This window comes from Gopherus evgoodei, chromosome 7 (genome assembly GCF_007399415.2).
Source record: "Gopherus evgoodei ecotype Sinaloan lineage chromosome 7, rGopEvg1_v1.p, whole genome shotgun sequence".
NCBI classification, from domain to species: Eukaryota; Metazoa; Chordata; order Testudines; family Testudinidae; genus Gopherus; species Gopherus evgoodei.
The window spans coordinates 6,191,676-6,207,885 of record NC_044328.1 but is presented as its reverse complement, the minus strand read 5'-3'; the positions used below and the strand labels follow the sequence as shown (position 1 = coordinate 6,207,885).

Here is a 16,210-nt window from a genome sequence, read left to right as displayed (position 1 = left end):
GTGAAGATGGGAGTGGGTAGGAGGGAGGCTTTGGAAGAGCAGGAGTAAGTGAGGTTGTGCCCTGGAACTTTCCATTACATCTTGATCTAATGCACACAGTCTAGCAATGGGGTCAAACCTGGGATCTCAAATCCAAGCCCCTTTGCATTTCAAGAAGTAGGGGGGGCAAATACCCTTGATCTGAACCCCCACACGCACCCCATAGTTTTGTTTTCAGATCCAGATGCAGAAGAGGCTTATCTTCCAGTCCAGAATTGAGTGGGGGTGTCATCAAGACAGCAGAAATCTCGCAAGAACAGCTGACGAGATTTTAGCAGTGCCCGCTCCAGACCCTAACACTAAGACTTCCAGGCTCCATGCTAAGCCCCTGGCCTAAACCTCTTCTGAACAGTCCTAATGCAGTCACCGCCCTCCAGTACAATGGAGTCAGTGCAAAGCTCAGAGGTGCTGATTCCTCTCGCACCTGTCTACCTCTTACAGTGGTATAACTCCTTTGGCTTCAGTGGTGTTATTCCTAAGATTCATCAAGGGAAGGGACAAGGCAGAGTAGATCAGGCCCGTTGTCTTTGTATTAGACCCCACACCTGCCTGGTTATTTCACCAGTCTAAATGGAGCATGTGCTTTATTTGCCAGGTATTGAACTAAAAACCATCTCTCCAGAACCTCCAGTATCCACTGGCATGCTGATTAATTCATGCTCCTATCCTGATTTAATTCACTTGCATGGACAAATGTATTATTTGATGTTCTCAGCTCTTTTCAATGGCCTATTGATTGTCCCTGATACTGTTAAATACAGCCATGGAAATCTAATGCAGTTGTTTTTTGTTTGTCCTTTGAAACCAGGTCCTGTTGGGCCAGCTGGTCTCCCCGGACTGCAAGGTACACAGTCTGCCTAGCATACTGCCTGCCTCTGAATGAACTGCATTCATTACTTTTTTTTTCATAAAATCTTTCAGTCTCGCTCCTTATTTCTCAGCTTCTTGCACAATCTCTTTCTCTTTTGTCTGCAGATCTTTTCATTTTGGCTCGTTCATCTGCATTCATAGTTTTAATTAAACTTTTAAGAAATTCCCAATTTTCATATCTCCCTACCGCTGCCCCAGAGGAGTGGGTGGGGAGTACCCAAATATCTTCTGTGTGAAAGCTACAGCCATAGACACATCTATTATTATTTTATCTAGTAGAGCACATTCCAATCAAAGCTGCCTTCCTGTTATATGGGCCCAGATCCTCAAAGGTATTCAGGTGCCTAACTCCCATTGGAACTGATTTCAGTGGGAGTTAAGTGCCTAAATATCTTTGAGGATCTGGACTATGGTCCTGATCAAGGGATCCTGCTGTATAAAAAGGTGGGAGCTAGAGATGGATCCTGAACTGATCTTGTTAATAATGGCAGATTATGCAGGAATTTCTAGATGTGGATGAATGTCCATCAAGGATTGAATTTGTGTCACCCACCCATCTTATTGTAACAAAAAGCAAAATCTGAAGCCATGTCAGAGGAGATCAGAAGCTGGTACATTAGCCTGCAGCCTTGCAGGTCTCTCAGAAGGTAGAGCTCGTCCTCTATTGGCTGAATAACCCACACTCTCTCTGTTCCTGATGAAGGTCCACGTGGCGAGAGAGGGCTCGCAGGTGAAACCGTTATGGAAACCATCAGATCAGAAGTTGCAACTTCATTATCTCAAAGTAAGAAGAGATGCTGCTTCTGTTCTTTATTGGCAGCATGAAGAGTTACTGGGTGAGACCAACCCAGGAGGAGGGTCCTTCAACTTGAGATGCCTCTAGCTCAATATGTTGTAAACAGAGTGGGCATGTGGTTTAGTTGAGGCTTATGGTATCTGTACGATGACAATAATAATATCTAGCGCTTGTTATTGGTAGAGCTCAGAACATGTTACAAAGGAGGGCAATATCATTATCCCCATTTTACAGAACTGAGGCACAGGGCATTGACATTGTCTGCTCAATGGTCTAGCAGGCCAGAACCAGGACTGAAACTCGTGTTGTGTTTTTGAGTCTTACTGCACTGCTCTGGTCACTAGGCCACAAGAACATGCAGCTGCCCTGTGCTCACAACAAAACTAATACTAAGCCCGCTGCAAAGAAGTAAGCAGCCTAAAGTGACGTTAAATGGATGTGGCGGAGGACCAAGAGCCAGAATCTCCCAAATATTTGAGGACAAAAATCAGCAGGGAAAGAAATGTAAATTTCAAGGCAGAAGTGACAGAAACAGAATTGAATTAACAGCAGTATCCTCTGGGGAAAATCTATTTGTTTTATGTAATACAGTGTGCATTTTGCAACCAATTACTATTACAGTTTTTTATTATACTTGGATTATTGTACTATGCTCTGAAAAGCTTTTGTAAGTATGTCTGGGATGTTGATCAAGGATGGATTAAGACTAAACGTGGTCCCAATCTGCCCCCCATATGCAAACACTAAATTTGGAGTAATTCAGATCTGGAACAGAACTTTGTGACTGCTCCATAGTTCTATAATAGGCCGAACCCAAATCCTGGATCTGAAAACCCCCGAACTTGGGATTCACATCTCAGCTTTGAGCTGGAGTCCATCTCTAATTAAGACTATCCAGGGCCCAGATTCATCAAAAACTGGCCTTCTCCCCCGCTCACCAAAAAATTCAGGCCCTCCTTTAAAAACACTTCCTCCTCCTGAAAAGTCCCGTCATCCTAGTCCAGCATCTTTGGCCTCCCTGGTCTTTCTCACAGGTCCTCATTGTCCAGAGAGATTCCTTGCTGTTTCTTTGTCCATCCAAACCTCACCTGCCCTAGTTCTTGCTGCCTGTTCTCATGGTCACCAAGGGACTAGCAAGGGGGGCCCCTACACTGCCCTCTCAGAATCATGGGTGTGTCAAGGTCCCCTTTGACCCATGAGGCCTTGTACCAAGGATCTTGCCTTAATCCACCCAGAGCAAAAATATTTTCTTTTTTTTCCAGTTTCATCAGATTTACTGGGACGAGCAGGCCCCCCCGGCCCTCCAGGACCCCCAGGTATATATATTATAATAGAGTATTACATATGGTGCAGTAGAGAGGAGAGATCACGGGGTGGAATAAAGCCTGCAGCATGCTTTCAACTTGTTCATTTTGCTGTGCAAATATTCTTGAACGCATCTGATTCTTTTCTTTTGTCAGGTGCTTCCATCCAGGGACCACCTGGACCTCGCGGCCCAGCAGGTAAAGCCTTCTCCCCCCACATACATGGAAGGGGGGGGCAGGGGCGGCTTACAGTCGATTTGTCATGTGCCCCCAGATGAGTAATTCTGAAACTCTGTGGGAGAAATCTTGGCCCCATGGAAGTGGATGGGAGTTTTGCCTTTGACTTCCACGGGGTCAGGATTTAACCCCATGTGTTCACACAGACACGCTTCAGTAGAAGGGGAGTTTTACGATAACGGGAAAGGAACTGTCTAGCAAAATTCCCCCACACCCTGGACTTGCTGGTGGCCCTGACCTCTGGGGGAAGGATGGTGGGGAATCTTCGGCCAGGAAAGTCATGTCTTCACCCTGAAAGGCGAAAGAGTGCCAACTCTTCTTTGCAGCTGTAGCATCTTCAGTCCTCAACTGCCCAGTGGTCTAGCCTGGTTGCTAAGGATGCCTCCTTGTTCCCCTTTCAGTGGGCTAGTGGTAATTTCCCTTCCTCTTCTCAGCCAGAGCGGAGGAGGCGGGGGAGGTGACAATCCTTGTGCAATGCAGCACTTAAAAACTAGCTGGTAGATGGTGATTGCTGCCGCCCCAGGAGCTGAGCAGCATGGGCCCTGTTTATTATGTAATGAAAACTCCTCTGTAAGTAAAGCTTCACTGGATGAGGAGTGAAAAGGCCATTTGAATGCACTGAGGCACTCTGGGATTTTTCCTGCACCACACTGTAAATGGAGTTTCACCCTAACTATATTGTGCTGTGATCCTCCAGTATTACAGCAGGGCGTGACTGACTAATGCGGGATAGAGGTGCAGTGAGAATAAGAAACTGGCCCCAGGTTTGCCAATCCAGCGACTCTGCTCTGCAGACTGCTGTATTCATTGGCCTGTACCCTCCCTTCTGAGTATTGTTCTATCTCCCTGGCTTAGGAGAAGGATTACCAGGCCCACCAGGCCCACCAGGCAGACCAGGTTCCTTCGTGCCCAACTCAGGTAGGTACTTTCACTTGATTCTTGTGTTGGATCCTTCTGAAACTCTCTGTCCCTCTGTGATTCAAATGAACCCCCAGCGATCCCTGGCTTCAGGAAGTTGTAGACAGGGGGACATGTCATGCTCCTCCACTCCATGGCTGTGTCTGCTTGTGTACATTAAACAACCCTTTTGTCTTCATTACAGAAACATTCTTCGCAGGCCCACCAGGTCCACCAGGCCCACCAGGGCCAAAGGGAGACCAAGGTGAGTCCATTCTCTCAGATCCTACTGCTCCGACTCATCATGAGCCTTCCCCAAGAGCTGGCTTTTCAAGTCACTGGTAAAGTGCCTCAGCGCCAAACCCTCATACTGATAAGCAATGCCCTGTCTCTAGGGCAGGAACTGTCTTTTTGTTCTGTGGGGGGGGCTCTGGGCCATGACAGTGCTCCAAGGAGCTACCACAGAATAGAATAGAATAGAATAGAATAGAATAGAATAGAATAGAATAGAATACCAGGGTTGGAAGGGACCTCAGGAGGTCATCTAGTCCAACCCCCTGCTCAAAACAGGACCAATCCCCAACTAAATCATCCCAACCAGGGCTTTGTCAAGCCTGACATTAAAACCTCTAAGGAAGGAGATTCCACCACCTCCCTAGGTAACCCATTCCAGTGCTTCATCACCCTCCTAGTGAAAAAGTTTTTCCTAATATCCAACCTAAACCTTCCCCACTGCAACTTGAGGCCATTACTCCTTGTTCTGTCATCTGCCACCACTGAGAACAGTCTAAATCCATCCTCTTTGGAACCCCCTTTCAGATAGTTGAAAGCAGCTGTCAAATCCCCCCTCATTCTTCTCTTCTGCAGACTAAACAATCCCAGTTCCCTCAGCCTCTCCTCATAAGTCATGTACTCCAGCCCCCTAATCATTTTTGTTGCCCTCTGCTGGACTCTTTCCAATTTTTCCACATCCTTCTTGTAGTGTGGAGCCCAAAACTGGACACAGGACTCCAGATGAGGGCTCACCAATGCCGAATAGAGGGGGATGATCACGTTCCTTGATCTGCTGGCAATGCCCCTACTTATACAGCCCAAAATGCTGTTAGCCTTCTTGGCAACAAGGGGACACTCTTGACTCATATCCAGCTTCTCGTCCACTGTAACCCCTAGGTCCTTTTCTGCAGAACTGCTGCCTAGCCGCTTGGTCCCTAGTCTGTAGCAGTGCATGGGATTCTTCCATCCTAAGTGCAGGACTCTGCACTTGTCCTTGTTGAGTACAAATAATAAATAAGATTCTCCCTTGGCTCTGTGGCAGCTAATTAGATTCCAGGTCAGGAGCCAGGGCAGTGACGAGCCATGACATTCCGATCTAGATTTCGAGTGCCCGTAAAATTCAGGGATGTTTGGAACCGGAGCTTTGGTTCTGCCATCAAAGAGACAAGATCCATTTGCAAAGCGTGGCATCTGACGCAGTTTGGGTTATGATTTGGGGGCGTTCATTGGTCTTGTCCAGGCCCATCTCTGTTCTGCCTTAGCCACAGAGCGATTCCATTCCTTCAGGACCTGCCACTGACATGGTCACAGATGGTGCTCATCCTCCCCTTGGCTTTGCTGACCTGCAGGGTCTTCTGGGACTCAGATGTGCTTAGCAGCGTGTGTGGATGTGGGAGTGCTAAACATAAACCCGTGCTCTGCAAGTTGTGGAGAGGAGGGAATTCCCTCCCTTGGCGGGGTTAAAATACCCAGTTCAGCCCTGAAAATCAGATGCTGTGATTGTGTTCTGTGTACTCGATCAGGGCCTGTGGGTGTGAACAGTTTAACAATGCCTCTGTTTTCCGGTTCACAGGTTCACCGGGCCCACGAGGATTCACAGGTAACTAGGATTCTAGGGTACAGCACTGCTGTCAGATGGGGGGATATTATAACAGCAGGAATGTGTGACTGGCCTCTCTCTGTGTGTTTCATATAGGTGAACCAGGTCAGCCTGGCCTCCCAGGAATCTCTGCTTCAGGTCAGTCTGCACACATGCCTTTCCTTCTCTGCATTAATTGCTTTGGAGCCAGGCGATGAAATCCTGGCCCGGCTGAAATCGATGGCAGAACTCCCATTGACTTCAGTGTGGCCAGAATCTCCCCCAAGGCTTTTCTGCCTGTGTACTTCTGACTCCTTTTCCTGGCATTCTGGTTGGACAGGTGCTGGAGTTGCCATCCAGGGACCTCCCGGACCTGCAGGGCCTCGAGGACCCAAAGGAGACAAAGGTTTGTGAAAAGAAAACTTTTCCTCCTCCTCATGCCCTGAACCTGCAGTCCTTTCACACCCAGGCCTCTCATTGAGGCAGCCTGCTCCTCCTGGGCTGGTGCAGGGTGAAAGCATGGGCCTGCCACCCTCTTTGGGTGCACCAAGGGAACAGTGACTGCACTGCCCTGAGCACAGGATCTGCCATTGCTGCTGGCCCTTACTTGCCTCACTGCATGATTGGTGAAGACTGCTTGTGCCCTGTCCCTTCACCCCAGTCCATGATCGTGCCTCTGAGTGTGAGATGACCCCATCTCAGACTGAATCAGTGCAGGGGCTGGAAGGGGACATGCACATCAGCCATTATAAACTACCCAAGGGATGAGTTAATCCCTTGCTGTCTGATCCAGGCTACCTGTGCCTCTCTCCCTTGTTTCCAGGTGATGCAGGCGTGCCAGGGGCTCCCGGCATCCCAGGAGCGTCTTCAACAGGTAAGAGGATCAGACTCTATCTAGTCCTGTGTAGCAGGAAATGCTGACATTAATGAGAGAGAATTTCAAAAGGATTTAGGAGGGCTGGTCCCCCTGAAAGTCAATGGCATTTGTGCTCCTAAGCCTCTTAGGCACTCCTGAACATCTCCCAAAGTCTCTCCCAAAGTGGACAATTTCAGAATCGCACCTTTCCATTTTCTGCATCGCAAGAACCACTCAGTCCTTTGGAAGAGCAGCAAAGAATCCTGTGGCACCTTATAGACTAACAGACGTTTTGGAGCATGAGCTTTCGTGGGTGAATACCCACTTCCTCAGATGCATGCATCTGAGGAAGTGGGTATTCACCCACGAAAGCTCATGCTCCAAAACGTCTGTTAGTCTATAAGGTGCCACAGGATTCTTTGCTGCTTTTACAGATCCAGACTAACACGGCTACCCTCTGATACTTCAGTCCTTTGGGACTGCATTGCCTCGATGGCCTGATCGCTGAGATCCAGGCATTGTGTTCGGATCTCACTCTTTACACCAGTGTCACCCCATTGATTCCTCATTTACACCAGTGTGAGAGGAGACTTGGGCCTAGTTCCTTTATATGCCATGGGCGCCTTGTAGCTCCATCGTGGAGGGGATGTGTTGGCAGAGTCCCACCAGGGATGAATTTGGCCCAGTATCTATTGCCAACGTTAAACCACAACACAGATTATTCCCCACTGTTCCCATTCTCCACCTTCTGACTAAACGACCAGTGGCCTAAAGCAACCATAAATCCAATTCAAGGTTCCCGTAGAGGTGCACTGGCAGATTGCAAAAGGGAGCAAATTCCAGAGCTCGGAGCTCATCGTAGGAAATGCTCTGCCCAGGATTTTCATGCTAGTGACAGACAGCAGGATCCTACCAGCTGATGGTGATGATGTGGGAGAGGTGGCTCAGAGAAGGGCATTTTGGGAGGGCATCGAATGGAAGCCTGGTCCAGTGGTGAGGACATGAACCTAGAACTTGAGAGACCTGGGGTCCAGTTACTGCTCCACCATAGGCTTCTTGTATGACCTGGGACAAGTCGCTCTCTGTGCCTCAGTTTCCCCTCTGTACAACGGAGATCAGAGGCCTGCCCTGCCATATAGGGGTGTTGTGAGGAGAAATGCATTAAGGACTGTGGGATGTTCAGGTGATGTGGTGATGAGTCAGAGAAATAGCTCAGATAGATTTAAGATTTTACATATAATAACAGCCAATACCCAGAATTGCACTCAGAACTGGGAGCCAGTGCAAAGCCTGGAGCGCCAGTGTTATGTGCCTCTATCAGCCTGATTAGGTGATTTACTATGGGTCCCTCTCAGCCCTTACCATACTAGCATGGCTTTTCCCACACCCCGTGAAGGGCTCAGCGCCTGCTCTGACCTTACCAGTCTTTGGTCTGTTCTCTTGATGCTAAAAACTATTGGCCTATTTTATTTCTTCAGGCGGATCTTCAAACTCAAGACACAGCCAGGGTCCACCAGGTCCTCCCGGCCCTCGCGGTCCCCCAGGCCCAGCTGGAAGCTCACTGCAGGAGATTCAGCAGTACGTTGCCGAGTACTTGCAGAGTAAGTAAAACCAGGGACTTCGGGCTTTGACAAGGGCCCATCACTCAGCTGCTCCTGGCAGTCCCACCACCCAAGATCCATGGGCCGTTGCGGAGGTGAAATTATTCAGTGCCCCCAGCTCCAGCATGGGCTAGCACGGGAGGGGGAAGCTAAACAGGACCAAAGGCTTGGGTTCCCTCAGACCCAGCCTCTCCCATCCTCCCTGGATGGCTTCCAGCCTTCCTCCAGTCTTGAGCTCTTCATAATTCTCCCAAGTGTGGCAGCCAACCCGTCATGGGCTGCAACCCAACCTGCTGCTCTGCATCCTATACATGGGTCAGCACTAGCCCCTCTGATATGGGCTCCCCTACTGCAAGGATCTAAACCCACCCACACTTCCATGGGCCGAGGAGAGAGGAGTCCAGTGAGTGAAGCAGTGTTGTGTGATCATCCTCAGATGGTCCATAATACGCAACCAGGGAGGATCCACATGACCAGGCTCCCTTCAGACCCTGCCATACAGTCTCTCCTCATGTCACACCATTCCACACAGCTGATTCGGCTTTCACCTTTTTTCCTCATTAGGTGACACCATTGGGCGTTATCTGATTGGACCTCAAGGCCCACCCGGACCCCCCGGGCCACCAGGAATCATCACCACCATTGACGGACAATCCTTGGACTATGCCGAGCTGGCCAAGCGTGTTATGAGCTCCATGACGAGTAAGCCCCACGTTCCCATTTACCTAAGTGCTATGCACCAATCCTGTTCTCGTAATTGAGATCAGAATGTGACCTGCTGTTGAGCTCTGTGCTGGAGCGGCTCCTGGTGTCTATGGAGCAATGCTCCAACGTGATTATAAAATGTCTGACTCTGTAATCAGTCCAGTGGGGCAACACAAAGAATGGCATGCGGCTCCACATGAGTGAAGGGGGCAAAATTGAGCCGCGTGTCTTGTCTCATTTTTACATTAGGCTTAGCCAGTTCTTACTGCCTTTTAGATAGTCTCAGTTTGAACGCTAGACCCTCAACCTCCTAAACTCCTGGAGAGTCAGATGGGAGTGTAATCTGCCATTGTCACTATGGGCAGCATGTATGTGACAGTACTGCCGTCTGCTTGCTGGGATTAGACTGTCTGCCATTGTCTTGTCCTTCAGAGACTAGGGATCTACAAAGAGACGGAAGCTCCTGTGCTTCTGGTTGTCTATACAGAATTCATTCTAGGTCAAGAGAGCAGAGGCTCATGTTTTCCCAAGTGGCAGGCCATTAGTTTCATTTCTGTTGTCCCATGGATGATACTTACTGGTTGACCACGCTGTGATCCAGCCCTGGATTCATCACCCTGCGCATGAGTGGAAAGTCTTTCCCTCAGAGCCACGTTTTAAGCTGCACCCACTGGGCCAGTGCGAGTCCATTTCTTTGTCACTGCCTGGCACACCAAAGAATTTCCTTTCGAGCTGCCTCTCTTTATGTCAGTCTTCATCCTACGTGACATGAAACATTTCCATTCTCACAGGCTCCGGTTACAATATTGAGATGTCAAGCTCTTCGTCTTCCTCCTCCTCAAGATTCCTGACTTACGAAGACATCCTGGCCATGCTGCAGAGTGAGTGTCCCAAGCAGTGAGGGCTGCAGATTCCATTGCTGCTCGGGACTGACTGGGTCTTGCTTAGGGACATCGGAATTGGGTCAGACCAGTGGCCTGTCGCTGTCACCAGCACGAGCTGTGTCAGAAGAAGAAACCCTGCAGCAGGCTGCGATGGTGAAACCTCTCTCCAGGGAAATTTTCTTCCTAACCTAAAATTAAGGGTTTCTATCCCTTGGTTTGGGATGATTTAACTCTGGATAGTCTTGGCTCCTGTTTGAGAGTAAAAAGCTATAATCTCTATTATTAGAGCGCTCATCATGTAATCTCATCATGCCTCAGAGCAGAGGGGAATCCCATGGCAGAGATGTACAGTAGGTTTAAATCATGGTGACAGCAAGGGATTGCAGAGAGCTCTACTCCTGGCTGAGCAACTGACTCCCTGGGGGAAAATCACTTGACCTCTCTGTGCTTGAGTCAAGCCAGATGGAAAATCCAATTAAAAAGCAGGAGCAGGCGCTGTATCTGAGCTTAGCTTTCCCTGCTAGAAACCAACAACAAAGGAAATACAAACTAATTGTGAATTGTAAGCAGGATCTTGGTATGGGTGGATTCTGAAGAAATAGCTCAGCCTGCTGAATGCAAGCAGAGCAGATCCCTGCAGCAGCTCGATGAGAACAGAGCTGGTATGTCTCTCTCCTGGGAACCCCCACCTCGAAAGAGGTCCAGACTCTGTGAGCTACTCACCTCCCAATACAATACCCAGGCAGATGTGCATAGGGAGCTGGGATGTGTGGGAGCATCCTGCCGGCAGGTTTGAGAGTCCATCTTTCCATGCAAGCCCCTGGCTAGGAAGCCCTGCTGTCAGACTGTGAATGCTTGCACCAGATTCCTTCCCACCCTTTGGGGGCAACCAGCAGCACAAAAGACTCATTTTCCTTTTCCATTTCAGGAGAAGAAGTCCGTCAGTATCTAGTTGGACCACAGGGGCCCCCAGGCCCGCCTGGACCCGGAGGAGATGGCTTGGCTCTATCACTGAACTATGACGAGTTGACCAGCCGGGTTATAAGCTACATAACAAGTAATTATCCCTTTTAGTGTGTGGTTCTCTGTATTCTCCCCAAGGGCCTGTTCAAAAAGCCATAGAAGTCAATGGCAAGGCACCTATTGACTTCAGTGGCCTTTGTATCAGGCCCTAAGTGAGGGCATGTATTGCTAGCATATATAGAGTGACAGCCAGCACAGAGGTCTCCTTAGAGAAACTTAGAAAAGAAGGATGATCCAGTGGTTAGGTTAGGACTCGGGACACCTGGTTCAGTTCCCTGTTCTGCACCTCTTACAATCAGACCCTGAATGATTGGACCCTATTAACCAGACAGTTCCAGGGGGGAAAGCTACTTTTTGTCATTCTAGTTGGCAACTGGTTGTTTAGTTGAAACCCCACCCAAGAGGATTCTAATGCCCTCTAGGAGCAGTTCAAACTATGTGGCCAAGTTTTACTGGCAGAAACATTTTGGCAAAGCAAATTTCAAAGCTGCGAGCTACTGTTGTTTGCAGAAACCAAATTTTACATCCCCCCATTTGCGCTGAAAGCATGATGTGCTTATCCAGTAAGGGAACAGGGGAGTAATACCATGCGATTCATTGGCTCAGTCACAGCTAACCCACACAGGTTGAATATGCATGATCGGTCCATAGACTAAGAGATTTAGAGAGCTACTTGCTGAGGAAATCTGAGGCTATTCCAGGAGCAGAGAAAGAGGCTAGATTCACAGTGGGTGAAATTCCCATCTGGTGACGAGGGGCAGCACAAGACCTATGCATCAGCTGAGGCCTGATTTGAATGGATTGTAAGTGGTACATAGGCCTTAGCCTTCGGTTGACCTTCTGCATGGAGGTGAATTTCACCCTACAGGAATTATTGGCTGTAAATTAGCCACCCAACTCTGTTTCTCCCACTGCAATAGTGATTATGTTTCAGTGGCACATGTGATGTTTAGCCTGCCAATGTTGCTGTTGTCCTCACATCTAAATGTGTTTAATTTCCTAGATAATGGACTCAGTATTGGGCTCCCAGGACCCCCAGGTCCTCCAGGATTACCTGGCACATCTTACAGTGACCTCATAGCTTTACTCCAAGGTAAGCCCTAGCTGTCAGACCCTGCTATCCACACGCCAGGTAGTTAGTCAGTGATATTCTTTTATAGGCCGATATACACTGATAGATTCCCACAACCAACAGCTGAGGGAAAAGCATACTTCCCTGGGGGAGGATGTTATTACTAAACTCCTCCCATCCAACCATCATCTATAGGAGAGTCTGTTGGATTTCCAGTGTCACCTGTCATCATGGTTAACCCTCTGTAACCTCTGATGAGCAGTTCTACTCTGCTTACAGACATGTTGTTGTGCTGAATGAATGTCACAGTTCCATTAAACGCAAGGAATCCCTAATATACTGCGTATGGCTTGTACACAGTCAAACCCATGAGTGTCTCCTTTGGGCTCTTGCTCCATCTGATGCTGAGCAGCGATGGCAGGTCAGGGGGTTCTGACCGGAACCCCACCTCTGTCTGAGAGCTCAGGAAGTGAGGACTGAAACAGAGACAGAGATTGCCCCTAACTCTCATCAAACTATGGAGTGACGAGTGGAGCCTCTAATGCTACTGTACAAAGCAAATACAAATCCGGTCCCTTGTTCTGCACCGGGATGGACTGACCACATGACAGGCCTCTGTGCCCAATCGTCATCCTAGTGTCGTCAGTACAGTCCTCCAGAGGCGTGCATCTGCGCTGGCAGTTCCCGACGCAGGCCATTCACAGCACTTTCTCCTGGATTTCCCACACACTCCTACTGCAAATAGAAGTGCAGGAGTGAAGCCCTTTCGTCAGCAGAGATGTTACTGCCAGGGAAGCGACGCTTTGGGTGCAATGGGGTGGGAGCCTTAAAATGACTCTCTCTCTTCCATGGTACTTTCAGGCTCTGAATTTAGTGGCATTGTTGGACCGCCAGGGCCACAGGGACCCCCTGGAGTTCCAGGAGCCCCTGGAATCCCCGGAATGCCAGGCAGCTCCCTCTCCACGTTCAGCCTAGAGGATGTCACCTCTTACCTGCAAAGTAAGGAGTTTGCTCTTCTCAACAGCTGCTGGGAAGGGTTTGGGCCTTCAGAGGAAATGGCATTCAGAGACAGCAGGGAGATTTGGCTGCGAGTTAGCTTCCCAGGAGATTTGGATGCGTCATTCCCATTAAATGGGACTGAATCTCCAGGCAGCTTGCAAATCTCATCCACATCTGCGTTTCAGGGCACAAAGAGAGGTGGAATTTGGGGTTGGACTCTTGAAACAATTAAGATTCCAAAACAAGTGTAATTGCCAGGTCACCTTCCATTCACAAAAATAATATTTCTCCCCATCCCTACTCTCCCAAGGTGTGGGATACGCTTCCGTCTCTGGACCACCAGGACCCCCAGGACCTCCAGGGCCACCAGGGCCACCAGGTCTGTCAGGAACTGGCCACTTCTCCTACACTGACAACGTGCTGAGCGACACATTTAGGAGCGAGCTGATCCAATATCTAACCAGTAAGGAGACTCGGTATCTGATGGCAATCTCACCACCCACCCACTCTGCTTACTGTTGGCTCTGGTCAATGTTATAGTTGGCAAGTCTGATCTATGACCTAGTAGGATTCACTCTGGGTGAAATTCACTGCAAGGACTAGGTACCATTTAAGTCCCCCAAAGGCTGATGCGGGACTTAAACGGTACCTAGACCCTGCACCAGACCTCTGCCCCGGGCTGAATTTCACCTTTTGCACCTTACCTATTCTGCACCAGACTGGGGCCTAATACAGCGTCTGGTGATCCCAAGATGCAAGGCATTGGAGAGGCGAGGAGTGTTTACTACTGTTATATTTAAAGGTGGACTTGTTATAAGTTTTTTACTGTCATTTTTTATGGGGAAGGCATTTTCCTAACTAGCAATGGAAGGGGATATGGGTCTAGTGGACTGAGCCAGTAGCAAGTACACCCTGAACCCAGCTTTGCCTCTGTCCTGTGCTGGCAAGTCACTGAGGGCAACCTTTGAAAAAGTGTTTTTTAATCTGGGGAGCCTCCATCTTTGGACTCCGTGCCTCAGTTTCCCCATCTGGGGCTCAGGATACCGGCCAGACTCCTGGGGCAGTTTGCAAATATAAAGTGAAGTGCATTGCCGCAGGCTGCATTCTGCAGACAAATCAAGTTGCAGACCCTCCACCACTGCCCAGCGTGCCCAGGCTGTTGGCCACCAGTGCCAATGCCCCATGGACTCTGTCCTTGTGAAGCAGGATGCGTGTGGCATTTGTGTGTCTGTCTGCTAGCACCATCAGTGCCTGTTGTGTTTTGCAGGTGATGATGTTCTAAGGTTCATCTCGGGGCCTCCCGGGCCTCCAGGGCCTATGGGCCCACCAGGGCCAAAAGGAGATAGCGGCCTCATGGCTGGGTCCTATGGAGGATCCTTGGGTGCAGGCGGATCATATGATGGATCCCTGGGTGCAGGAGGATTGTACGGTGGCGCCATGGGCAGCGATGGGTCGTATGGTGGCTCAATGGGTGCAGGTGGATCGTACAGCGGATCCCTGGGAGCAGAAAGAGCAGAGAGGCGATCCATGAGTTCGAGCGGATCCTACAGCGAGTCATTCGTCGGATCGCTGGATTACAATGAGCTGGCACTTCGGGTGTCGGAGAGCATACAGAGTGAGTGGGAAGCCTTCTCCCGCTGCATAGTGAAACCTCAGCTCCCTCCCCCCATGCCCTGCAAAGCCCATCTACCACCATCCACCACTTTCCCTTCCTACCCCCTTCCCATCAGATGGGACAAAAATCCTTCCAGCTGAGCGGTGCTGGCTGCAGCTCTCTCCTGAGCCCATCACCACTGGGAGCAAGGCATCCCTGCCACCGGCAGTGCAAAGCACTGACCTGCCAAACAGAGTCCACGGCGAGGTTTGCTGTGCTGCAGGAGAAAATCAGACTCGGTGACGGTGCTACTTCTCCTGGGCCAATGGGAGCAAACTACTGTAGAGCCACAAACACTGGGTGCAGATTGATGTTTGTATTCTTTGCCAATTAAACCTCAGCCAGAATTAACTGATATTCATTATTGCTAGCAATAGGCAAGGGCCAGCACTCACCTGTCCAGGGAAATGAAAATAACCTGCTCAGATCAGACACTGAAATATGGCTCTGGGGGAATTGCATCCCTCTGTCTTTGGGTGAAATTGACCTCTGTGCAGAGGTGCCAGTGCAAAACCAATGCACCACATAAGTGCCTCTTAAATCCTCAAGCTAGGGCTCGCGTGGTAGCTGGGCCCTTGTGTTGGTCTCCTGCACAGGGGCCATTCTCTGGCGATTTAGAAGGGAAAATAAAACCGCACTCCTGCAAGACATTTAGTACAAGCCATAGCACCAGCTCCACAACAGTGAAATCCCATGCAGCGCGGACCTACTAAGATTCATCTTCTCCTGTAGGAAGAGAGCGTCTCTAACAGGACCTCAGGGTTATTCCATGGAATTCACCCTACAGGGCTGGAGATATATTAACGGGCCAGGAAAGTGCCATTCAAATCATCCTAGGCACAGTGCTCATCTGGCTGAAGGGGGTTCTCTCCTCTGCGTCGTGCTATTTTAAACCCTATGTTTAATTCCCCAGGCCGAGGCCTCCTCCGGGACATGGTCACTTACGCCACACAAGGGCCACCAGGACCCCCGGGGCCGCCTGGGATCAGCAGGGTGTTTGCAAACTATGGCAACGTCACCGAGGACCTCGTGGACTTCTTCAGAAGTAAGAGACACGTTGGTCCCTCCTTGGTCATCCCAGAGCATCGTGTTCCCGCCCTCTCCCCTTGCTGGCCCAGCTTTGCTGGCTGGAGCGCTCAGCGAGGGTGGGGTTCCCAGTGCTTCTCTAATTGGCAGCATCCCCTGGCCCTTGCATGCTGCAAGAGTAGGAACCAAAATTCTCTGTCACCTGTGCCACAAGCAAAGGGAGGAAACTTGTCCTATCCTCTACATCCCTTGCCGACCAGCACAGGGTCAGGGCCAATCTAACCTTGAGCCAGAAATGCCGCATTTGCCCATCATGTTTTGTGAAACCCTTTACAACAGCACCAGCTCTGCAGATTCCAACTGCATCTATGTATGTTTAGCTAAGAACTCCCTGC

General features: G+C 49.7%; 1 protein-coding gene across 1 annotated transcript in view; it reads left to right on the top strand.

Moving 5' to 3' along the window:
• COL17A1 (collagen type XVII alpha 1 chain) overlaps positions 1-16,210 on the top strand; it is a 65,465-nt gene that overhangs the window by 46,875 nt on the left and 2,380 nt on the right. The window contains exons 37-55 of the mRNA XM_030571033.1: positions 848-883; positions 1,613-1,693; positions 2,968-3,021; positions 3,166-3,207; positions 4,102-4,164; positions 4,349-4,408; positions 5,990-6,016; positions 6,113-6,154; positions 6,336-6,401; positions 6,819-6,869; positions 8,330-8,452; positions 9,017-9,154; positions 9,949-10,038; positions 10,970-11,098; positions 12,068-12,157; positions 12,998-13,135; positions 13,446-13,598; positions 14,403-14,750; positions 15,703-15,834. Of these exons, the coding sequence (XP_030426893.1) occupies positions 848-883; positions 1,613-1,693; positions 2,968-3,021; positions 3,166-3,207; positions 4,102-4,164; positions 4,349-4,408; positions 5,990-6,016; positions 6,113-6,154; positions 6,336-6,401; positions 6,819-6,869; positions 8,330-8,452; positions 9,017-9,154; positions 9,949-10,038; positions 10,970-11,098; positions 12,068-12,157; positions 12,998-13,135; positions 13,446-13,598; positions 14,403-14,750; positions 15,703-15,834 (1,863 nt within the window). The remainder of the gene's footprint in view (positions 1-847; positions 884-1,612; positions 1,694-2,967; positions 3,022-3,165; positions 3,208-4,101; positions 4,165-4,348; positions 4,409-5,989; positions 6,017-6,112; positions 6,155-6,335; positions 6,402-6,818; positions 6,870-8,329; positions 8,453-9,016; positions 9,155-9,948; positions 10,039-10,969; positions 11,099-12,067; positions 12,158-12,997; positions 13,136-13,445; positions 13,599-14,402; positions 14,751-15,702; positions 15,835-16,210) is intronic.